The sequence below is a fragment of the Leucoraja erinacea genome, chromosome 13 (assembly GCF_028641065.1).
Source record: "Leucoraja erinacea ecotype New England chromosome 13, Leri_hhj_1, whole genome shotgun sequence".
Taxonomy (NCBI): Eukaryota; Metazoa; Chordata; class Chondrichthyes; order Rajiformes; family Rajidae; genus Leucoraja; species Leucoraja erinaceus.
This window is the reverse complement of record NC_073389.1, coordinates 36,928,121-36,954,034: the sequence shown is the minus strand read 5'-3', so window position 1 is coordinate 36,954,034 and position 25,914 is coordinate 36,928,121. Positions and strand designations below refer to the sequence as shown.

Below are 25,914 nucleotides of genomic sequence, written 5' to 3'. Positions count from 1 at the left end.
GTAGCTAATTACTCCCCATGGTGTCCTTAATATGCACCGTCAAAGAGCTGTACCAAAGAAGAAAATAGCAGCCTTCACATAAAAAACGGTCACTATAGTGATGACACCGCATTAAGCATGCATGAATCTTGGGCAGCTCTTGCGCTAGTCACAAGAGCAAACTCCTGACTGAGAAGGGAATCTGGGTAAGCAGCGCTAGCTGCCCATTGTAGAATTATCCCTTGTGCTGTGAACATGCTAAAGATAAATGTTTGCTGAAGTGGCTATGCACAAATGGAAATAAAAGATGTGGGGTTTGCTAAAGAGAAGCATGCAGTGAACAGTTGGTGAGTCAGGGTGTGTCAAGAGCAAAGATAGAGCATGTGAACTAAGGGTTATGTGATCTACTTTGAAAGGCTGTTGGCATACACGTTAGTTTGGACTATTGAAAAAAACTTGTCCAAATTAGCTTTTTTTCAATTGATCATTTCAAACTCCAATGTTTTGTAAACTTAGAAAAAAAATGATGTACAGCTTAACCTCAGTAAAATGTTCACTTACATAGTGTATTCTGTTTTAAATGCATGATGAATTTACTTTCCTTGTAGTTTGATCTAAATATTTAACCGATATTTGCGACAAATGGAGATTTAGTGATATTTTGAACGATTACAAATCGTGGTTGTAAGAAGGACATGGCTAACAGCTCAATGTTCCTAGGTTTTGATGTTTCAGATGTGATAGATAAAATACAAAAGAGGTGAAGGAGTTGTTATACAAATCAGGGAGACTGTCACAGCGACACTCAGAGAGGACATACTGAAGGCTTCGTCTGCTGAGGCGATAGGGGCAGAGGTTAAAAATAAGAAAAGTGTTAGCACTCTAATGAGATTGTACTTTCAGTCCCCAATAGGAAGCAGGAAATGGAGGAATAAAAATGTATTGAATTGAATTGAATTTCCTTTATTGTCATTCAGACCTTACGGTCTGAACGAAATTTCGTGCCTGCAGTCATACATACAATGATACAATAATAAACAACAATAAACACAAATTAACATCCACCACAGTGAGTCCTCCAAACACCTCCTCACTGTGGTGGAGGCAAAAATCTTAGGGCTGGAATCTGGAAGTGGACAGATTATTGAAAGGTGCCAAGGCAACAGGATTGTCTTAGTGCGTGAAAAAATCAGGAGAGCATAAAAGAGGCATGAGGTAGTTCTGGCAGATAGGATTAAGGAGAATCCAAAGAAATATTAAGTTTATTAAGAGAAAAATAATAACTAGAGAGAGAATTCCGCAGATGTGATTATTGAATTCTCAAATAAAGAGAGGTTTATTCTTGTCCTGTCTGTCCAAGATATTTTTAACTATTTATTCTGTTCCATCAGGGAATGTGTCTCGAGGCGAGCGTATTTTGTGTACTTGTTGGTTCAAGATGACAATAAAGCCTGATGGTTGATGAATTCTCAAATAAAATGAAACTGTTACCTCTGAAAACCTGGAGCGTAGTGTGGTTCTCAGAGCTTTCTTCCTGATTGTATCAACAAGATATAAGACCAGCTTTCTTCCTGAGGATGCTGCAGTTCTTTGATGCCATAAGCTGCAGTTCTTTGAGGCAGAGCTGCTTCTTGAGGCAGAGCTTCCTGTACATGAGGGGGAGGTCAATACCCCATGATTGATGGTAAATGATATGACTATTATGTATAGGTAGAAAAAAAAGACCTGCATTTATGCAACACTTTCCACAACCTTCGTATATCCCATAAACTTATATTGTCAATGACATTTGAAACGTCTTTAAAAATAAGGTGAAAGTAAAATGAAAGATCTGCATCTAGGAAAAACTTTAAATAAAGAGAGATTTATTCCATTGTCTCACTAGTGTAGACTATTTAGTTCATTTTTAATGCAACTGGATTCTAATTTACTTAACTTTTTAAAACAGATGTATTTCCTACTAACTGAATTATAAATGTGATTTTAAGAAGTCGGTTCTTAAAAAAATCTAAAATAATTTAACAATTATTACATTCAGTAATTTTCAATCATCTTTAATCTAATCTAAGCAAAGGAAACTTTTCAACGTGCTACTTACATTTTAAAGTTAAAATAGTATTTATCACATAATGTCATGATTGGTCTCACATGTTAATTATTGACTGACTTAATGCAAAATTATTGAGAGTGTGTGTGTGTGTGTGTGTGTGCGCTTTGCGTGCTAGATTTTGATTTTATTGCTTTGCAAATATTTGAAGGATATTGTTGGACATAGGAGGTTGGTTTATCAGTGGATAGAGAAATCCCATCCACGTCATTCTCCCACCTTTCCTTTCACTTATTCTCTCTCACACACCCATCCTTCCTTCTTGATTCTCCTGACACCCACCTAAACTTGAGGTAATTGACAGGATCCAATTAACCTACCAACCAATAAGTCTTTGAGAAACTGGAGCAAAGGTGGGAGGAAAATCCACGGGGTCACAGAGAGAACATCTAAAATTTACACAGAGCACACTAGTTGTCACGATAGAATGTGGATCACTGGAAGTATACACCAGCAGCACACTGTTGCTACTGTTCACTTTAAAGGGAGCAGAGCAAGTTTCATAACATGTCAGCAACATGATGAAGTATCCTAAATGACACTGATGACGTGCATATCAGATAAGCCAGGAAAAACCTGGTTCGACTGCCTGGACTTTGATAACTCAACAACATTAGCTGAGTTAGTTTAATGGCACTACAACTGGACACTATTCTATTGGGTAAAGAGAGGAGAAGACTAATCCTGTGTTTCCATTTTCCTTCATCTAATGATGATCACAATGGCATTTGCATGCTTGTCCGTGTTTCATATCTCCAGGGTTAAACATCCTCCTAACATTCTTAAAGAACGGGTAGTTGTAAGAAGTGCTAAACCATGATAAGTATTTGTAAGTAGAGCTAATAGGACTTGATGTTTCAATCGCTGTAGTAAGTTAGCACTCTCGATATTTGCAGTGGGATTGGAGTGTTGCATTATATTGCTACATTCAGAAGGTATAGGGGGAAAATTAGAGAGAAGAACATTTTATCAATAATAAAATTGTAATTTTAAGTGATGTGTGTCACTATGTCACTTGTTTATAAAAAAGTAAGATTTGTCAAAGATAATTACATGAAGAGGGTGCTACTTAAATGTGTTTCGTATCAGACTTGCCGTTTTACATGTATGCAAATCTTATCAAACTGTTTTACTCTTTTACAGTCCATTCCACCAACAGATGGTGATAATGACGTGATCACTTTAGGTCAGAGACCGAAAAATCCTGTACCGAACGTCCCTACAACACTAGACAGGCAGACAAATTGGAGCAAAGATCTACCTCTTCCTACTCCAGAGCAGAAGATGCGCCAACAGGCCCAGGCTGTATCTTCTACTGTTATTCCCATCAATGTGACTGGTACAGTTCTAAGTCTTCATATTTATTAAGAAGAGCAATACTAGATTACAAGTTCACTAAGAGCAAAATAATTTCAGTTCTTTGGTAGAGCCATGTCAGGGATATATAATTTTCCATTATGTGCGCCAGTCATTGCCAATAGTGACAATCAGTCATTGTTGATTGTCACTGTTGGCAAAGAATCTGGGTGATTGGAGGGGGTCCAGGCAGGCTCTGCCCCTGGCTCGGAGAGGTGTCCAAATTCACACATACATGTGAATGCTTAGACATGGACATAATCTTCAACAGTGTTCCTTGAGCAAAAAATAAAAATAAAAACATTGGCTATTTCTTCCCACGGCTGAAGCTTTAAATAGGATTACATGTGACTTTATTCAATTAAAGCAGATTCCTATGATTTGTTTGATAGTTTAAAACCGCATTTCAAAACATTGGAACATTTAACTTCATGCTCTTTCTGGCTTGAAATTAAACTTTGCTGTATTGTCTGCTTAAAATTTAAAGTGATCTCACAGAGTTATTAGTGTATTATTTTCGCAGGATCGTGCATGCATTCAGAATGAGAGACAACCTCTCTTTTAAAGAGGTGCATGAAATTTTGTATTAATTATTTTACTTGATCCTCTATTAATTTCCAAGATTAGGATTGTGTAAATTAGAAGCATGGCCAATGAAAGCAACACTTTTTTTTAACTTGATTAAAATGTAATCCTTATGATAGGAGTTCTAGAATGAAAGCATTATTAAGATTAATGCCCACTTAAAAATATTGGGTAAAGTACAACCAATTTATGTCATTAGATTTAATTTATATTTTAGAATACATTTTATATTTTTTCATAACCATGTAAAACAAAGTTCATTCTCTACCATCTGATTTAAATAAAACATTACAATGGTCTATAAGTAAATGTTGTTGTCATAGTGGTCAATGCCCTTGTCTCTACTGGTCAAGATAGCTACAACTGGATCCTGGTTAAGAGAGTGACAAAAGGCTCAAATTCCAGCAAGTTCCTGATTTCAATCCATTGAATTTTACAGCAAGTGAGGGTTGATTATGAGTGGGGAAGTGATGGGTTGTGAAACCCCTTGTGGTGATTGCTGTTTAAAAATGAGGATTACCTATAAAGGTAATTTGAAGGAGGTACCAGAAAGCAAGGAATCCACTTGGAAATAATCCAACAAAGGTTGAAAACATTATTAAAAAAAACAGATGAAGGAAATCAGGAGCCCAAAAGGGAGAATGTACCATTGTTCATACTTTGTAAACAATACCACAGTCCGTGATTATTGGACCTGTGCTATAAATTGACAGTGTTTTGCAGAAGTTCTAGGTCAGTGCACACTGCAAGGTTTCCTGGCTGTTCTGGTGGGAGCGTACAAGCACACAATTCCCTGTAGCTGAATTGGAATCTGTGCTTCACAATAGGTTATACTATATCTATTCTTGGTATTATAAGACACAACACATTGTGCACAAAATAATTTCTTAGGAATGAACAGCGTAGTCAGATGTGATTACTTCATCTGACTCTGTTTGTAGTCTCACCTATGTTTGAAGTGGCACAGGTGCCATGAAAATAGTTTAACAGTGAATTTTAACAAGCAGGATGTTCGATGCCAATTATTGTAAGCCACAGATGCCAATAATGGTAGAATAATTATGCCTGCCAGAATTATACTGACCACATAAAGTGACCTAGCGTATCACCTACTATTTTTAATCACCTGTGACTAAGAGCAGAGTTGTGTATTGTTTTGTTGCATTGACCTTAAATGCAATGGAAACATTTGTTTGCTGTACCCTATTATCAGACATTCTACATGACATCCTCCAGCAAGTTTGAGTCCCTTGCATTCAAGACGTTCTGGAAACTATTGGGGTTTTTTTTAATATGAAACTGAAAATAGCTTTATTTCTTCACACACAGTCAAAATGCAACTCCCACCCCTTTGATACACCTTGGAAACTGCATGTCTGGTCTATGCTAACTCAATAAGTTTTATCCTCAGTGTTAATTTTTTTTTACCAAACAGAGAAAATGCTGTCCTCTAAAGTAAATCTTCTGAAGACCAAGATTTGCTCTGAGGTGCATTTCCACACGCTTCTCTCCCAATATCTCACCCAAATGACTGTGGACCAAGACAATGAGTGGGGTTTTTTCACAATGGTGTCCAATTATCATTTTCATTTATGCTCAACTTTTTGGAGGGGTCAGCTGTGTTGCATTATGACTGAGACGTATCTTCTTACCAATCACATGCATTCATGCTGGAGTCCAGGGATATGTCCAGGCAGCAGGGAACAAGCAGAAGCACCAGACTCCATACTAATCACTAAACATATCAGACGTATGACCCATCAAAATCAATCAAGGTTAATCTCTGCAACTGCTTTGATGATTTTATCCCTCTCTAATACATGGTTTCTGCAAATGCTGTTCATGCCCCTCTCCTACAAATAAATCAGCATAGTCTGTCCCAGATGCATTGACCAACTGAGTCTTTTTGGATTTATTTTTCAGTAAGCTATAAATAAGTAATTAGTACTTCACAGTTCTAGAAATTCTAGAGTCCATTTGTACTTGCATCCACAGATGGACGTGAATACCAGGATGTCATATTTTTGAAATTGTATAATAGTATGAGTGAAATTGTATAATAATATGAGTGCTTTGAACATCATTCATTGCTGACAATTGTATTATGCTCTATTAGTTTATCCTTTACAAATGCTCAAGAATTCAAATGAGAACAATATAATCTCTGTCCATCAAGCAAATATTAAATTTCACAGAATCTTCCATCCATTCCATACATCATTTGACACATTCTAATATAAAATTTCCAAGGCAACAATTAACTCATTTGCTCATGGCATTTGCTCTTGCCTCACCTCTGGAATTAAGCTCTTTACTGCATGTTTAGACCAAGGCTTTTTTAGTCTAAATTTAGTCTGAAGATTAATGAACATGATAATTTTTTACAACAATCCAATGGCTGGCTTGGGATTTGAACTCCCATCTCCAAATTGATAATCTACACATTTGAATTAACAGTTTGGCTCCTGAATTGCTTTGCCAACACTAAACCCAACATTTCACATTTTGAGCATTGAACCCATGTACTTCCTTTTTCATTTAAACTTTTTTTTAACCAAATGTGATACATTCTTCCAAAATCTTGTACACCTTGCTCAATTTGTCCACTTTCCCATTGAGGGTGTATAGGTCTTGACAGCTCAAATGACTATTTTTCCAAGTAATACTAGATGCTGAGTCCATTTGTGGAGTATTTAATTGTAGGATGGAATTACATGACATCAAATATATGCACTTTAATTGTGAAAATAATTTGGAAAATAATGATAAACTTTAGCCCTTTAGTCGTGGCTTGTTTATTAAGAAAATATTATGAGACATTATTAGGCTAGTATAAGATTCTTACTGGTGTTGATAGGAATTTGTGATGATGAAAGATTAGTAATTTCACAGAGAGAGAATATAGTCCAACCTAAAATATATGTTTAAATGTTTTGGTACCAATGTGTTAAAAGAGTCGAGTGATGTGCTGATAAGTATGGTTGTAAAGGCATGCTACAGATTCCAATTTGTTTTCCATTCACCATTACAGGAGTGGGTTTTGAGAGACAGGTCATAGGCCGATACTCCTTTGCTCATCCTCAATCTGCATTGCAGCGAAGAAGAAAGTTAAAGAGGCGAAAAACTATCAGTGGACTTCCAAGGCGTGTGCAACAAGAAATTGGTAAACCTTGAAATAAAATCATTAATGCACTCTGATAGGGAACTTTTCCTACAACAATTTTCTGTGGTTTTAAAAAAAACCTACAGCTGAACACAAAATCAGAGCAGAAGTTCCCACACACTAAAGAAGATTTGTATTTATTAGGTCATAAGGTCATAAGTGATAGGAGCAGAATTAGGCATTTGGCCCATCAAGTCTGCTCCACCATTCAATCATGGCTGATCTATCTCTCCCTCCTAACCCCATTCTCCTGCCTTCTCCCCATAACTCCTGTCACCTGGACTAATCAAGAATCTGCCTATCTCTGCCTTAAAACTATCCACTGGCTTAGCAAAGAATTCCTCTGACTCACCACTCTCTGACGGAAGAAATTCCTCCTCATCTCCTTCCTAAAGGAACATCCTTTAATTCTGAGGCTATGACCTCTAGTCCTAGACTCTCCCACTAGTGCAAACATCCTCTCCACATCCACTCTACCCGCCTTTCACTATAAACAAGTTCGGTATTCCGACTGCCAATGCCCAGGTCATAGGTCACTCGCCATAAACATTGTTTGTAGCTGAGCAGCTGAACTTTCGTTTCATCCATATTTTCCAGCTTTGATTCTTCTAAGTAAGAAAATACTGCTTTCAAACTATGAATTAGTTGTACTTATTGTTCCTTTGTACAAAACTACAATGATTTTGTAGTTTTCATTGCTTTATGCATTGAGTGAGTGAGTGAGGGTGCAGACCTGCGTTTTGTCCGTGTTCGGGCCCGGGTCTCCGGCGCCGTTGAGTTGCTGCTAGGCCGTCCCCGTCCCCTCCCAGGTGTCCCGTCCCTGTCCGGGGGCGGCCGGAGGTGTCCGGGGTTGCCCTGGGCTGGCGGGGCACTGGCAGTCCTGGACTTGCCGTCAGCACGGAGGGGTGGCGCTGGCTCCAGCTGTGCTCCGGCTCCCGGGGGAGGTGTTCCCTGGTGGGCCGGGGACCATCAGCTGTACCTTTCTCCTTGTCCAGTGGCTGTTGGTTGGCCCCCTTTTTGCCGGTGGGGGCCGAGCGCCGGTCATCGGCGGGGATGCAGATGGGGTGCTTCGGTGGCTCAGCTGGTCAGGCAACATCTCTGGAGAAGGGTCTTGACCCGAAACGTCACCATTCCTTTTCTCCGGGAATGCTGCCTGTCCAACTGAGTTTCTGCATTGATGGCTGGCACTCGGTTTTCGCCGGCGCCGGGGGTGGGTAGCCAGCGGCCGCTGGGTGGGATGGGGTGATTCCGTCAGGGAGCGGGTTCCTCTGGAGTTGGAGTGGGGTTGGGCTGGATTTGCCGTTTCTTCTCCGCACTGGCTGTGGGCCAGGGGCCGCCAGTGTCCCATCAGTACGGGGCTGTTGGTTGGCCAGGCGGACTTGAGCTGGGGTTAGTGCTTCATCTCCGTACTGACTGTGGGCCTGGGGCTGCTGGTGTCCCGTCAGTCCAGGGCTGTCGGTTGGCCCGGCGGGGCAGGCGGAGTTGAGCTGGGGTTGGTGCTTCTTCTCCGTATTGGCTGTGGGACTTATTAAATGAAAAAAGCTTCTATGACCCACCAAGTCTACACTGCCCATCGATGAATTTTCCTTTATCTACCCTGCCAAGGATATCTCAAGTTTTTGCCCTCCCAAATTCCTTCAGAAGTCTACTCCTGCATTCCTTATACTATTCCTACTGGTCAACAACACGGGGCCAAAGCTTCTCAGATCATAATAATAATAATAACTTTATTTATAAAGCACTTTAAACAACTGCAGTTGACACAAAGTGCTGTACATGAGAACTCATGGACAAGAAGTTATTACAAACCATTAAAAAAACCGTAAAACAAAGGACTATAAAACAGTAAAAATTAAAAGACATTAAAAGCACTAAAAACAGGAGCAATGTCTCAGCCAGTGTCGAAAGCCAGAGAATAAAAATGAGTTTTTAGGGTGGATTTGAAGATGGACAGTGAGGGGGCCTGTCTGATGTGCAACGGCAAGGTGTTCCAGAGTGCCGGAGCAGCAACAGAAAAGGCTCTATCCCCTCTGAGCTTCCGCTTAGACCTTGGTACCTCAAGGAGCAGCCGATCAGCTGACCTGAGGCACCGGGCAGGAGCGTATGGGTGTAGCAGCTCAGAGAGGTAAGGCGGGGCGAGCCCATTCAACGATTTAAAAACAAATAAAATAATTTTAAAATGAACTCGAAGCAGGTCATTTTCATAAATTAGGTTGGCACAGTATTTGTGCATCCATAATGCCGTCTAATAAGGGAGCAAACTCTCACATTTCTAAGCTGTGTGCGGGTTAAAATTGCCAGGTCAACTATAGAATGGGACTAAATGTGAAGTTTGCTCCTGTTAAAGGTGCAGTTTTTAATTTGGCAGCATTTCTGGACTGTTTTAATCATGAAACGCTGGCATCATATCCCCATGATTTATTCAAATGGGAAAAAGAAGCTGATGGAAATCTGTCAAGAGGCCAAATGGAACTCCTTCCATGCCTAGATTGTCAGCAGATTTGTTCAGAATGATCTTTTGGACAAAAGTCCTCCGATGCATAATATAATGCTGCTTGTCAAAAAAGCCACCAGACTTGAGGAAATTAAAGGCGTTTGCATGCATTCTGCAACTTTATTTTGTGGGATCCCTATAATTCTACCTTTTATTTACTTGGCAGCAGGTTCTGATGAATCTTCAGCGGCTAAAGAAAGGAATGTGATTGTTCATGTTAACCCAAACTTGGACTATCACGGTGATGAACTGAATTCCACCAGTACCCGATCCAGGACCAAGGATTCAGAGTGCCAGACAGAGGATATCCTTATTGCAGCGCCATCAGTGAGGCGGATCCGCGCCCAGCGGGGCAGTGATATCACATATTCACTGTCACGTTCGGATGGGAACATCACATCCCTAGCCAATGACTCAAGCTCAAAGTTCCTTGCGCCGATTGACAACCACATCCGTTCCCGTAGCCTTTCTCGAGAACGTGTCAGAGTTTCATTGTTATCTCACAAGTTAAGTCAGGACAATAGTGTTGAAAGCATCATTAGTGCTGCTGAAAAATACTTGCCGAGCCCAGGAAAGGCAGAGGAGGAAGACAGCGAAGCCAGTTTATTTAACCAGAGCCCACAGACACATCATTCAATAGGTGTGACTGTTCAACCAGTGCAGAGTCCAGAACACAAGGGCCAAGTGACAAAAATGTCCAACTTTGTGCCAGAGCAAGATATGGGAAACAGCGAGATCTCGTCAAATTCAGATACATTTGGGAGTCCTGTCAACAGTCTCTCCAGTGCAGGAGTTATATTAAGCAGTCAGATGGATCAAAAGGAGGACCATCAATCCTCCAGTGGCAATTGGAGTGGAAGTAATTCAACATGCCCTTCACAGACATCAGAGACAATCCATACTGCATCCTCACCGCCACTGACAGGATCGTCACACTGTGATTCAGAACTATCTTTGAATACCCCCGCCCATACTAATTATGATTCATCCAGTTTCCTACTGGAGCAGTATGCATATCAAGAAGACAAAGTCAGAGATCACAGACTGAACTCCTTTACTTCCACAGAGACAGATGTTATTGAAGATCTCAATACAAGTAACACAAGTGATGCAGAATGGAATTATTTACACCATTGCCATGATGCATCGTGCAATCAAGATTTTAGCCCGAAGCATTCAAGGACTAATAGCTTAGGATGCCCAAGTTTTGCTAGTATGGCCACATGTGACAGCTTTCTTGAGAGACCATCCTCCTCCAGAACTGACTCAGGTTCACATTTCTCTGTGGATACTGAAGGGTATTATACATCCATGCACTTTGACTGTGGTTTAAGAACTACTAGAAACTACATTTTTAACTATGCATCTCCAGTATCTGATGGAATCCAGAGTGCAGAAAATGCTTCAGAGTTTGTTGAGCTCCCTCCACCGGATCCTTTAGAGTTAAGAAAGCAGAGGTTTCGGAGCCAGAGCATTGCTCTCAAGAAACCAAAGGCAAAACCAGCCCCACCAAAACGCAGTTCATCTTTGAGAAAAAATGAAGTCAGTACAAGTAAGAGTTACCAGAACGAACCAAAGACAAACAATGGGCAGGATGGGACTGTATCTTACAGAGATGCACAGAAGTCATTGCAGCTTGACCTAAGCCTTGCATCTGACGGGTTCAAAGGTCCCATGCTAGCTAATGAAAGGAATGTTCCTTGGGATAGTCACAGCACATATGCAAATGATAATGAGTTATCAGGCCCTCAGTTTTCCACATCTGAAACACTATCATTTAAAGATGGAGTTGCCATACAATCAGATTATGCAGGCCTCTGGCTCTTGAATGATTTAAAATCTAATGACCCTTACAGATCATTATCAAACTCAAGTACTGCAACAGGTACAACTGTCATAGAATGCACAAAGTCCCCTGAAGGTTCGGAATCGCAAACATCCCAGTCAGAATCCCGTGCTACCACTCCATCCCTTCCGTCCATTGACAATGATTTCAAGTTGTCCTCTCCCGACAAATTGGCAGGCTTGGCATCACCATCAAGTGGATATTCAAGCCAGTCAGGAACACCGACCTCAACTTTGCCAACTCCTCTTTTTCCTGGTCCTCTGTCTCCAAACAGCGGAAAAAGAAAGCCAAAGGTTCCAGAGAGGAGGTCTTCACTACAGCCATCTTTTGCAAAGGATGTTAATGTTTTAAAGAAAGACCTTGAATTACCAATTATACCTCCAACACATCTTGACCTAAGTGCTCTTCAGAATGTGTTTAAAAGCAAACCTTCTGCTCACAGAAACCAACTGCATATCTCAAATCAAAGTAAAGACCATGAGGCAGCTGAACGATTCAAAAACAGTTCATCAGTTTCCCTTGCCATAACCCCATCAGTACTACAGTCTGTACAGCTGCGCTCTGTTAGTAAAACCAAGCAACCCAAGAAAGAATGGCAGGAAGATTCTGTGATAACAGAAGAACCACCCTATAAAAATGAATCATTTGGTTATAATACACAGAACTACAATGAATTTTCCAATTTACCACCACAAAAATCATCTTCCTCAGAAGCAAACACCAACTTTTTGGATGTAGAAAGTATTCATGCACTTCAAGAAAATAATCCGAATGAAGACAGTTTAACCCATTTATCCTTGCATTTTCATGTGGCAAAGTCTTTAAAAGCTAATCGGAGTTCACAGAACATAAAGTTTGGAGAAAATCAAAAGATTGAAACAGCAAACTGCCAGGCAGTCTCCAAGACCCGCACAGATATAAGTAAAGCAAATTTGGTGAAGAAGAGCTCCATACAGATAATATATCAAGACTTGAGTAATTCTAATAATGAGTTTCAGAATGAGGTCCTTGCACGAGAAATAGTCAACAAAGAGAAACCTGAGAGTGTGCCTTTGTCAAATAGCACCATTGCAGAAACCCTGTCTGCAGCACTACCACAATCTGCAACCACTGAGAAATTGGAGAGAAAGCTAAATTTTGATTCAGTGAATGAAGATAAACCACCAGACATGATTCAACTCGAATCAATAGGTGCACAGAAGCTCAGTAAAGACAGTATTGAAGAAACGACAAAGAGGTTGCAAGATGGCAGCCCAGAAAATGTTGCTGATACCCTGAGAAATGCTGAAGCTCCGTGTGAAACCCCTTGCGATGGGCAACACAAAGGTCACATAGGTAAATGTTTTCTCATTTTATTTCTGCATCAAATTGAAATTATTAAGCTCAATATTTAGCATTAACATAAAACATTTATGAGTGTTGATTCCACCAGCAATGCACATCATCTGACTGTTTTCAAAACATCTTATGAAACTCAACCACTCATGTAAGATAAAACAGCTATATTTAATTAACCTGAAGCAACTCATTAGTCCTGAGAAGTGCAAAATGTACCCAGATTGTGGATGATGTATACTTATATCCACACCTAAATGTATGTTGGTATGCTCTAAAATTTTTTAACACCAGCGATTGTCAATTATGTTTCATCAGCCACAATTTAATCAATCTTTGTCCAACATTTCTTTTTAATACATCTATATTTGGCAATAGACATAGGTGTTAAATAATTTTATTTTAGATACTTTGAGTATTAGATATGCTTCATAAACATTATGATCATATTTATCACCTTTTTTGGCTTTACCCGTTGAAATGATTCACATTTGGTGCAGTTACATTTACATTTGGGTACATTTTGTATCTGGGAAAATATTTCTTTGTTTCCTATTAGCTCATTTCAATTGGATTTTCATCCTGTGCTCTAATGAGTTATAGTTTATGTTGAGTTTTCGGCATTTATTTTTTGAAAACAGATATTCCAAGCCCTTAATCAATATTGGCAAATCCTAAATATTAAGGAGAACATATATCCAAGTAGAGGCTTTTAAATTAGGTTATGCCATTTCTGGTTAACCATTGGCTTACACTGGATGACACAATAATAGTACTGTATTAAACAATACCCCGTTTAATTTTATGAACATCAATATTATATAATCAAAAATGAAAATCTTAGCAAGATATTTATGATTTTTTGCATCATTTGAAAATAAGGCATGCTCTTAATGCGCAGTCCTCAATATGACGCAATGTTTACAGGCAAGATTTTAAGAAAGGATTAGTTATATGCTAAATGGAAGCAAATGTTTCTAGAAACGAAATAATAAGCATTTCATATAATCACAATGGGAACCTGGTTCTTAAATTTATAAATAAAATAACATTTTAAAAGCAAATCGGTGGAAGAGTTGAATGTACACCTGGAAAGTCTTGGATGAACAATTGAAGACAACGTCACCTGAATAAGACAGTTATGCATGTGATTATATATGTTTATGTAAATACAAATTCAGCTAAGTGATTCTGGTTAGAATGTTGAAACATGCCCTTCTCACTTTAAAGCTATGCCCTCTAGCATTTGATTTTTCCATCCTGAGTCTGAAGAAAGATCCCGACCTGAAACATCACCTATCCATGTTATCCTGAGAGGCGGCCTGACCAGCTGTGTTACTCCAGCACATTTTATCGTTTTTTGGTTAGAATATTGCTTACTCGGTTCACAATTTGTGAAATGGAGTTAGCGAGATTGTAACACAATTTTTAAAAGTCTGTTGTCTAATCGAACTAAAATAACTATAACAATAAATTATTCTTTTATATGCAGACATAGGACAGGGTGAGAGTTATTTAACATCTCCTGCAGATCCTCAAATGAACGAAGATAATTTATTCATATCGCCAAATAAGCTCCGCACAACAGAAGACCTTTTTGCTGTGATTCATAGGTCAGTATCTTTTACAGTTTTATTTTGCAAGTATTGGTCAATAGCTCAAAATCAAACAAGAGGTTATAGAGTTTCAAGGTGGCTGCTGTTGGTGACAAGGTTGATACAAGAGCTGAAAGGATTGGGAAACCAGGTTCTGATGAAGGCTGCAGACTTGAAGCGTAATTGTTCCTCTTTCTTCAGATGTTACCTGACATGCTGAGTCTTCCAACATTTGGGTTTTTTTCTTCAGATTTCCAGTATCTACAGTTTTACTTTGGTTTTCATTTGGGTTTCTTTTTATATTATTTGAACACTTTATTAAGTTCTGACAATAGGGCATGTGGAAAAAAGAAAGGTACGAGATCAAGTGATCAATCTTCTACAAGATGTATGCATGCAGGGTTCGTACTCCTCTTTGAAGTCATTTCTGAACAAAGTAGTAGCACATTCATTTTAATCCGTCTTGAAACACCTTTGAGGAAATGTATTTTTGCTCTTCATTCCAGATCAAAGAGGAAACTACTTGGGAGGAAAGATTCTGATGAAGGGCCGAATGTAAACAAACCACGATCATCCCCTGGCAGTTCCCCTGGGACCCCTCCAGCTGTCCAGAAACAGCCTGGACCTATTTATAGGAGTGCCTGCAAATCCAACACCTCACAGGAGGAGTTCAAACTATTGCTGCTCAAAAAAGGCAGTCGGTCAGACTCAAGCTATCGACTGTCAGCGACAGAAATATTGAAAAATGCAAGTCCAATTTCTCCCAAGTCTCCTGAAGATATTTCCCCAGAGCAGGCTAAAGATTCTGAAGCCATTTCCATTTCCCCATCTGGATGTGAAATGCAGTTGCTAATTTCACCATACTCTCCAAGGTTCAGTATGGAAGGAATCTCCTCCAGGAGCTTCTCCAGCCCACTATCATCCAGACCAAGTCGTTCTCGAGCACCACCGGCAGCGGGCAGTAGTCGCTATAGTGCTCGCAGTCGCCTTCATAGTGCACCAATGCAAGTCATCTCTGAAGGGGAAGCTGAAAACTCAGACGGAAGTCTTCATGATGATCGGAGCTCTCCCACTTGACAATCAGGCATCAAATGGCTGTCTGCGGCAGCAACAGTGGTAAAACAAACATGAACATGCATGCGGTTTAGTTTAGTGATGTTCAGACTGAGAGGTTTATCAAAAGTAAGATAGGTCATAAACACTTAAGAAGAATATATACTGCTGCCTGAGGTATTAACAAAAAAATAACTACTGAAATAATAGATCCCTTAATTGTATCTCAAAAACTACTAGTAATTTGATCAACATAAACATTGATTAAATAAGCTACTTTTTCAAATATAACTAGAATAAATCACGAAGAGTGATTTTGACTAATTAATGAAAGAAAATCAAAGGCTATGTTTTCTGAATTTGGGTAAATATTCAATTTAAAACTCTTAAGAGTGTTGCAACCTCATATGCGCTGTTGTTCCCTTTCACCTATTATTAGGAGGCCATAAAACAGATGCCTAAAGAAAGCTCAGTTGTGAGAAATGGACAATGCAGTTCTTATTAATCCAAACATGATTTTGTAAACATTAAATGAAATATTCTGTGCTACATGTAGCAGACTTAAAAACTACTGTAAATATCACAAATTTTAGATAGTTACAAAAAGTGTTAATCATTTGAGCCATGGACATTCGTCATAATTTGCACCTTCTGTGTATTCTGGGAACAAAATCGTGGTGTACCTTCGAGAGTAAGACAGTGATAGATGAGATGATGCAGGAGCAGATGTATTTGCGCAAATACATAATATGCACATATCATTTTAAATGCATCACTATACGATGGGCATTATTCTTGAGAATGACCCCTTCCAAATTGTATCTTCTTGTCATCCACAAATCGCAATTAAGATGCTCTGTTGCGATAATTAGTTTACTATGTAACTTTTTCTTTCTCATAAATCCAACAGAAAGCAAATACAAATGCCTAGTTTTAAGAGCTTAATATTCTATATTTACTCAAGCAGTCTTCCATCATAGCCTAAACTTTCATTAACTTTTGTTTACTGAAGAAATAGGAATTACACTCAAAGGATTAATATGGTACTACCTAATCATAAACAATATTACCTTTTTTTAAAAAAAAATATTAAAGAACATTATATTGTACAAATATATTAAAAAAAAAGAAACCTAAGGAAATGGTTATTTTTGTGATTACAATTGAATTGTGTACAGACACCAAGAATTGCATGTTGGCAAAATGGCATAATTTAAAACAATATAAATAAGCATTTTCGAAACCACAATAACAGATGAGGTTTGGTTGGGGCAGATCGGGGTGAAGGGAAGAGAAACAATTAACCTTTTTAACAAGGTTTGACAAATATGTTTATCAGATATTCTACTATTATTGTGTTGAATAAGCAGAAGTTACACTTTATTAACGTAAGATGTGAGTAATGGGATTTACTGAAAAGGTAAAAAGACAGCTTTCTGTAGTTATCAGTTCTTTAGTAAAAAGGGAACGAAAAGGGTAAGTGCATGGGGCAATTTTAACTTAAGCCATTTGTTCACCCACTCCAGTGAGTTTCCCTCCTGTCGAGGTAGCTTGTTATGATCCCCTTATAGGTTTTGGGAAGGAATTGGTGATAGTGTAAACTTAAAAAGAATGGATAAGAAAGAGGAGCATTCATGGATATTGAAAAATGTAATGTTCAAACAGTGCGAAGCGGATGAGTAGCTGTGAGAGATGAATGATATGTGAATGGGTAAGAAAATAGGTAATTCTAAAGTGCAGATTGATCCAGAGATGTTCAGTGAAGACATTTTGCTAAGAGGTTGTAATCCCACTTTGACAATGAAAGATGAAAAATTGTAGAGCAGTGTAGATGATGAAATAGCGGCATTGAAGACTGGTAAATAATCTCAGAATTGCAAAGGTAGTAACAAAGCTATAAACACTAATTGTTCAAAATTGTAAGTATATTTGACACCATGACATGAGTCTCTTTGAATCTATAAACTATGTAAAATAGACAATGCACCATTGATCTGTTCACAGAGTGTTTACTCATCAGCCTTGGTCAACTTCAGTTTGAAGGCAAAGACTGTTAAAGGTCACGGCAATCATATCTGGCCATTTTTATAACAGCAACTTTCACACTATAACAGGAAATACTGCAAATGAAGGAATTGCAAATGAGAACAGAAAGTGTTGAAAATGTATAGCAAGACCAATCAGTACATGATAAAATATTAGTTAACAATTCAAAGATGAGCATCTAGTTATAAAAACAGGGCTTCCCTTAAAATGTTAACCGTGTTTTTATCAAATGCTGATTAACCTGAAGTAAATGGGAAACTTGGCGGGTATAAATTTCTTCCGCTGATAAGGTTGCTTCCGTGTCATTAAATATTTAATTCCTGTTCGTCAGATTCTACATTATTTGCAATAACCCCAATCTTATGAATGAGCACAATTTATTGTGTAATTTGAAAACTTAGTATCACTGCTGGTGACTGCGTTAGGTAACATGTTGAAGTTTGTTAATTGCTTGCAGTGTAAAGCACTCAATAAAAAGCAGGATTCTTCAGCAAAAGATTATATATCAACTCCTGCACAGTTACAATAGCAGCAGTCATGTGCCAATCTTTCTTTTCCCTGGAATAGGTGGCTACAAGAAAATATTTAACAATGAAGAAAAACCATTCTGGACAATTTACTTGTTAAAATATATGATGCATAGTTGCAAGAGGAACTGCTTAGTTTTTATTTAAAGCACTCATACAATTACTGAATGCTCCGACAGCACTGCCATCTTTAAACAAGGTGATCTAATTATATATGAATTACTTTTGTGAAACATCATTCCAATATGTGTGTTCTGTTGTTTGCACTGAAGTGTAAGACAGTGAGTGTTTGAAGTTCTGCAGCTGCTTTCTTATGGTATCTGATGATTCCTAATTTATATAGGCTTTCTTTCTGTTATTTGGCATATATAAGACAACTACAAGGTTCTGCACAGTTGAAATAAAATGTATACGGTCTCTAAAAGAATAATGCCTACGGTTTTGCCAAAGGTTGAATGAATGCATCTTAACTGCATAGTTGGCAGAGTTAACAAAATATTGGTTTTGGTTTATTGTATAAAATTAAATATAAAAGAAGGTTACAGTGTAACTGTATTGGTACTAGAACCTGTCCAATCTGGAAGACAAGAATGGTTTATGGATTTGCAGCCATTTTATAATTTTTTTGTAATATTTGTAAATATGGACTTTTTAAAATGCCGAGATGCTTTTTTGTAAAATGTTTTCAAAGTTTACAATTAATTTCTAAGCCTTTGTATATTTTAGAGCTGTGCAACACTTTTAAGTCTTGTATTTATTTTTAGTAAAAATTGTGAAACTTTCCCTGTGAATTCTCCCCAAGTACAGTACATTTGGCCAGTCAAGTCTGGCTGCTTTGACAGTGTGCATAGAGCCTGACAATAAATGTGACTGCATTTGATCGGCAGAAAAATAACTATTTTTCCAATTCGTTATATCTATCTTTGTGATTTCAGAAGAGGACCAAAATATATTCTTTACTCCAGTTGTACACACAGTTCATGGTTACTTTGTGACTTTCAATGTTTTGTGAAAGATGTTAAAATTGCATTGGGATTTGTTTCAAGCATCTGCAATAATGATCCTAAAACAAAAAGGCCAATGAATTACATTTAATAAGAAAATAAGTGTGCAAAATTAATTGGTTTCAGATTGTCGCGATGAGTGTACTACAATGAGCCTAAATCTCCCTGGCATGGAAACAGGTGCTCTTAACTAACAGAAACCAGCTAAGCTTTTGAGGGGCAAACTGAGCAAAGGTCAATCAGCTCTTTGTAGGTTGAAGAAAGCAAAAGCTTGGTGAACCCCAAATTGTCTTGGACCTACTGGCTGATCATTTCTGCTTGTTGATCATTTCTGCTGGGTAACGTGATGTGGGATAGAGCAGTATGAAGGAAAGTAAACAATATATGAAATAAAAAAGTAACTTTCTGTGCACGGAGATCAAATAGAGGGAGGAAAGAAACAAAGAACATTTCAGTTTGGTGACTTCATCGGGGCCATTTTTAAATACAATGATAAACCATCAAGCTAACATGCAAGATGCAGTGAGGGTAAAAGGGCACCATATATATTCTGGGTTCATGACTGTATTGTTCATCAAGACATTTGTTCATTGACACCAATACTCACTGCATTGTCTGGGTTCTGAACATCTGAAACCAGATAAGCCCTACAGCAGTGGATGAAAGACTTAATATGAAAGAATAATTGATTTTACTTTATTCTCATGCATTTTTCCTGCTGCAGAAGTGTTTGTGCTTTACAGCTTCAACAGAAATGACCACAGTCCAGTCCTTGTGGAAACAAATCCTGTTTTCACATTCAGGGCTCCATTTTCCAGATTGACACCCACATATTGCCAAATGGGACAGATTCAGAACTGATCAAGAAGCTTATCTTTTAGTTTTTAAGGAGACACTGTGAGCTAACATGTTCAACAAAATAATATTCTGCTATAATCTGAAAACTCATGACCATATGCTTTATTCTAATGTTAACATCAAACCAGTGAACACCTGCAGAGTGTAGAAAACATGCTTGGAGCACAATCCGATACATCTCCAATTGAAGTTACAACTGAACACACAACTACATACATGTTAAACAGCAAAATATGTGTGCTGTTTCAGAGCTAATTGATCCAACAATTTAAAAAATCAGATCTAAAGGTGATGTCATATCCAGTGGTGAAAAATAATGGACAATTGAAAGGTGAGTGGGAAGAGTAGGATCATGGATATCCATATCCTCAATGCTGGAAGACCTCAGCATATGAGTTCCAAAAACAAGAATGAAAATCTATGCTATCTCTAGCCAGGAGATTATAGAAAATGCTAGGTACACAAAAATGCTGGAGAAACTCAATGGGTGCAGCAGCATCTATGGAGCGAAGGAAAAAGGCAACGTTTCGGGCCGAAACCCTTCTTCAGACTATTCTATAGAAAATGCTGTTTGTGATACCAAAATACATTTACCTACAATATGCCTTAATGTGATCTGCTGGTGCTGCAGGTCGTGCAAACTTTGACCAAATGGCTGAATACCATATTTGAGAAAAGTAAGATGCCCCTTGGCACCAAGGTGACATTTAACCAAGAATGGCAGCAAGGATTCCTGGTAGAATAGAAGCTTATTGGAATCGAGGGATAAACTCTCAAATGGTTGGAGTCAAGCCAAACACAAAACAAGATAGAAACATAGAAAATAGGTGCAGTGCTTCGAGCCGCACCGCCATTCATTGTGATCATTGCTGATCGTCCCCAATCAATAACCCCTGCCTGCCTTCTCCCCATATTCCTTGATTCCACTAGCGCTCTATCTAACTCTCTCTTAAATCCGTCCAGTGATTTGACCTCCACTGCCCTCTGTGGCAGGAAATCCACAAATTCACAACTCTCTGGGTGAAAAAGTTTTTTCTCACCTCAGTCTTAAATCCTGGTTCAATCCTGACCTTGCGTGTGTCTGTGGAATTTTGTGTGTGACTGCACAGGTTTCTGCCCGCATCCCATAGATATGCAAGTTGGGGCAGATAGATTGGCTGCTATAATTGACCCTAGTGTTAGAATGGGGGTCAGGAGGTTGATGAGAATAACAATGGGATTAATATAGGATGTGTCAGTAAATTATGATGGACCAAGGTCCAGTTTCCTTCCTGGTTTACTGCTCTATGTCTCTCTATCTCAATACAAGGGTCGGTGTTCAGAGAAAGGACACTGCTGAGTAAGCTTTAAATTAAAAAAAACACACATTAGGGAATTACAGAAACTAGATAGTTTGGCTTTTTCTTTAGCCCGGAGCCCGTCACACTCAAAGGTTTAGGTGTGGTCCAGTAAAGATAAACTCCCAATCAGTTTATGTTGGTGAAACAACCTAAAGAAAGTTAGACATTTATAACCATATAACCATATAACAATTACAGCACGGAAACAGGCCATCTCGGCCCTACAAGGGGTCAAGACTTGTTTTGCATACTATGGATGAAATTAAGAGACCCACAAGTGATACAGCAAAATGAACACCATATCTCTAATTAATGCAGCAACAAATGGTAAAATTGTACGTTTCAAGGCATGATTAATCTGTAGAACACTATGATCAGACTGCACGGTGGAGATCAGTTCTAAGGTCCAAATAGTCCAGGAATTTCAGAAAAAACATGAATTGTTCAGATAAATGGTTACATTAACTGTCAAAGGTAAGACAGTGATAGATAATACATTTATTGCTGGTTAATTTCATTTCATCAAATAGTAATCACACAAATCAATTGAAGCATTATAAAGTTTTTCCATATTGATTAAGAAGGGTTGCCTTTGTGATTTGGGTAATTTCCAATGGGATAGTGATTTTTCAATGTAAAGTTTATAGCCTAGGTATTAGATGAATTGCATCATTTTTTTAATTACATACAAATTATTTACCCCGGGTTACATCGACATCGTGATCTTCTCAAATGGCACAAAGCCAAACATTGGTCTGGATATTTCAGGGCGTGATGTACGGCACTAATGCGACAATTTCCTGGCATCAAACATGCATCACCCATTTTCATGAATATCAGCATTTAAATGATAGATATAATCAGTTGCCATCATCATCCAAAAAACATATTGTGGGCCAAACTCTTCAACACATTGCCTCAGTCATAAACTATGTTTATTGTGTGACAGCAACATTTTCCCTCGCAGTAGGGGGGTTGCACGTAAGGTAATCGGGTCAAAGCACATGACGCACGGAGCAGCTCAATCCATGTGGAGGACATGGCTGCCTTGGCCTACACTGTTAATACAAGAAACGCATACTTTCTTACCTGTTAAAACTGCCAAAATGGGCAATTTTGGCACTGTAAATAATTGTGGGTGCTGTCATTGAAAGCAGGAAGGTATAAGGTTTAAACTGGTGTTATCTCATGGTGTAGTGTCTTTTACAATCCGCGACTAATAGCCGCATTTATTGTCGTGTCCAGACAGCACCATCTCGATAAGCCTTCGCTATATAAAGCAAACTCAAACTCAGAGCAATTTGATTGCCATATTGGGGGGTTATTTTTTTGGGTGACTGAGCCCTCTGAACCAAATGCTTTAGTATCTTTGCTCTGATCCCGAGCACCCATGTGTAAGTTCATCGCGTGTATTCCAGTTGGCATTGTGTGGCAACAGTACGGGTCATGGGTCGTGACCTCAACTGCGTGCAACCTCCCTGTAACCAAAGATACTATGGGATGTGTTCATTGATATTTTATTCACAATATTAAGATTTTAGAGAGTGAGAGAGGTTTGAATGAAAGAAAAAAAGGTCACAAGATCACAAGAAACTAGAGAAATATATATATGCATGTGTTATATATACATATATATCACACATATATATGCATCATACATATATAATGAATATATGTGTGTATATATATATAAACTAGAGAAATAGGTATGTGTGTTATATAATTACATACATCAATATCACATTTATATACAATAGACAATAGGTACAGGAGTAGGCCATTTGGCCCTTCGAGCCATCACCGCCATTCAATGTGATCATGGTGATCATCCCCAATCAGTACCCCGTTCCCGCCTTCTCCCCATATCCCCTGACTCCGCTATTTTTAAGAGCCCTATCTAACTCTCTCTTGAAAGCATCCAGAGAACCTGCCTACACTGCCCTCTGAGGCAGAGAATTCCACAGACTCATACTCCTTATTCTTAAACTGTGGCCCCTGGTTCTGGACTCCATCAACATCGGGAACATGTTTCCTGCCTCTAGCGTGTCCAAGCCCTTAACAATCTTATATGTTTCAATGAGATCTCCTCTCATCCTTCTGAACTCCAGAGTGTACAAGCCCAGCTGCTCCATTCTGTCAGCATATGACAGTCCCGCCACCCCGGGAAGTAACCTTGTAAACCTACGCTGCACTCCCTCAATAGCAAGAATGTCCTTCCTGTAATTAGGGGACTAAAACTGCACACAATACTCCAGGTGCGAATATCATATATATATAATTATATATATATGTATAATATACATGCTTGTATCATATGTATATATTATATATATATATATATATATATATATATACACATATAAATATGTGTATATATATATATATAAATTTATGGCTTATGTTCCTTATATCTTATAGGGAGGTTTCACGGCAGTCGGGTCACGACCCACGACCCAGTTGCTACGCTATTCCAAATGGATTACACGCGATGTACTGCAGGTAGGCACTTACCATCGTAGCGGGCCCGTTAAAACCCGCAGAAATTGTCAATTTTTGCGCTGTAAATAATTATGGAAATCGGGATAAGCGTGTGAGACATTTATCCTACTTCAGAATTCCAAAAGTGAGGAGAAATGACGGTAGATAGAAACAAGAGCTGAAGGGACAACAACAGCCAGAGTGCTTGGCGAACATTGGCCGTTTGCTCACTGCATTTCATCAAGTAAGGCATTATTTGTGTTTTTTCTTGATTCCTTTGGCATCTAAAAAGTTTCAGAAGTGATAAATCTGGCTGTAATTTTTTTAAATCGCCCATGGTTCTCGTGCGTTTTTACATACAAAATGAAATTGCATCTGAAGAAAAATTTACAGCCAGATTTATCACTTCTGAGAATTTTTAGATACCAAAGGAATCAAGAAAAAACACAAATAATGCCTTACTTGATGAAATGCAGTGAGCAAACGTGATAATTCCCAATATTTTCAATGTTTACCAAGCACTTTAGCTGCTGTAGTCCCTTCAGTTCTCCCTTCTCTATACCTTCATTTCGCTTCACTTTTGAAATTCTGAAGTTGGGTGCATGTCTCTCACACTTACCCCGACTGCCCCAATTTTTTTCAGCGCAAAAATTCACCATTTTGCCGTTTTTTTAACAGGTAGGAAAGTATGCGTTTCTAGCATTAATAACATATACCGGAAGTGACGGATGTCTTCCAGTTGGATTTAGCGGCTCCGTGCGTCGAGCCCTATGACCCAGTGACATTCCTTGCAACCCCCCTATAGGCAAAAAAAATAAAGGCAAATATAATTGCCGTTATGGCTTATGTACATTATGAGAATGGCTCATGTGCATCATGAGTTGCTTTAAATCAAAGTTGCTTCTGATCCATGAGGAACTTTGAAATCTATTACCTCTATCTTGCCTCACACAGAAACACACACAAACCGTTCCCCCACAACACTGATTACACCAAAGATCATATAATGCATATGGTCCAGAGACCTTTCATTGCGCATTCATTGTCGCCCATTTTACACGCAGTTTCCCTTTTAGTTTAAAAAAAGAAGCACCTTATTTATTATAAACAAAGATCATAATGGTCTGTCATAGAAGGCTTAGACCAAGATAAACTGCAAAATCCAATGGACTGACGTGGATTAAACTGCGAGGCATAAATGCGGTCGGGGTCTTACTCCTAAAATGTGATGTTCCGTTGCGTACTACACGCCAGTCCATTGGATTTCGTAGGAGTGGTCTATCTTGCTTCTCTAGTATCTTTGCCTGTAACTGCTGGGCTCATTTTTCAACGTTCATTGCATATGCACAAACATTAACGTGATCCCTCGACTATGCGTTGATCTTTGCCGGACTAATCAGCCTGCATTTAAAGTGAGCAAATGATCAGATATGGGAAACGGCCCTCTCTAAACATAATTCCTGACGGCAGAAGAAAGAGGTGGTGGAATTAAGCAAAACATGGTTGGAGGTACTCGGACGGTTAGGCAGCATCTGCGGAGATTATGCACAACTTTACGGTCGGAACCCTTCGTCATCTTTCAACCATTTATTTTTTGTAATTCCCGGCAGATGGTCTGTGCGTGAACTTTGAGGTTTATTCGCAATAATTTGAGGTCTGAGCACTGTAATTGAAATGTAGAAATACCACGTACTTAAAAACGTTTTACGGATATGGCAGCAACAATACTTCATCCGTATCCTTTTCATGTTCCCGATTATTTGTGAATCCTTCATTAGGAGGAAATATGGCACCAGGAGCGTTTAACTGGGTGTTAGCAGCTACCAGATAAAAATAATGAACTCAATTTCCTGTGATATTTTTTAGCCACACGAACGCCGTAAAAGTTCGACAACGCCTATTTCATACATTATTCAAAACCCTGTAAGCCAGATGGGGAAAACACGCAAACGCAACGGTGTACTGCAGTAACGAAAGCTCTAACGAGGGCCGAGTGAAGCCCCCGCATCAGGCGTTGTTTTACATCGAGACATTGGCACGTTTCCAAACCCTGTGGTGGGCCAGTAAACTCGGGCAGGTCGGCGGCTTCCTCTCCACCCCGTCCAATTCTGGCAATGTGTTGCTATCTGCGCAAAGCTGCGCCTCACT

General features: G+C 38.8%; 1 protein-coding gene across 3 annotated transcripts in view; it reads left to right on the top strand.

Annotated features, from left to right (window-relative positions):
* nhsb (Nance-Horan syndrome b (congenital cataracts and dental anomalies)) overlaps positions 1-18,963 on the top strand; it is a 341,852-nt gene extending 322,889 nt beyond the window's left edge. For 2 of the 3 annotated variants that reach the window (XM_055644924.1, XM_055644926.1), the window contains exons 5-9: positions 3,230-3,425; positions 7,059-7,190; positions 9,851-12,865; positions 14,358-14,478; positions 14,967-18,963. In XM_055644924.1, the coding sequence (XP_055500899.1) occupies positions 3,230-3,425; positions 7,059-7,190; positions 9,851-12,865; positions 14,358-14,478; positions 14,967-15,537 (4,035 nt within the window). In that variant the 3' untranslated portion in view covers positions 15,538-18,963. The remainder of the gene's footprint in view (positions 1-3,229; positions 3,426-7,058; positions 7,191-9,850; positions 12,866-14,357; positions 14,479-14,966) is intronic. The other variant, XM_055644925.1, reaches the window with a different exon arrangement.
* The last annotated feature ends 6,951 nt before the right edge of the window (positions 18,964-25,914 follow it).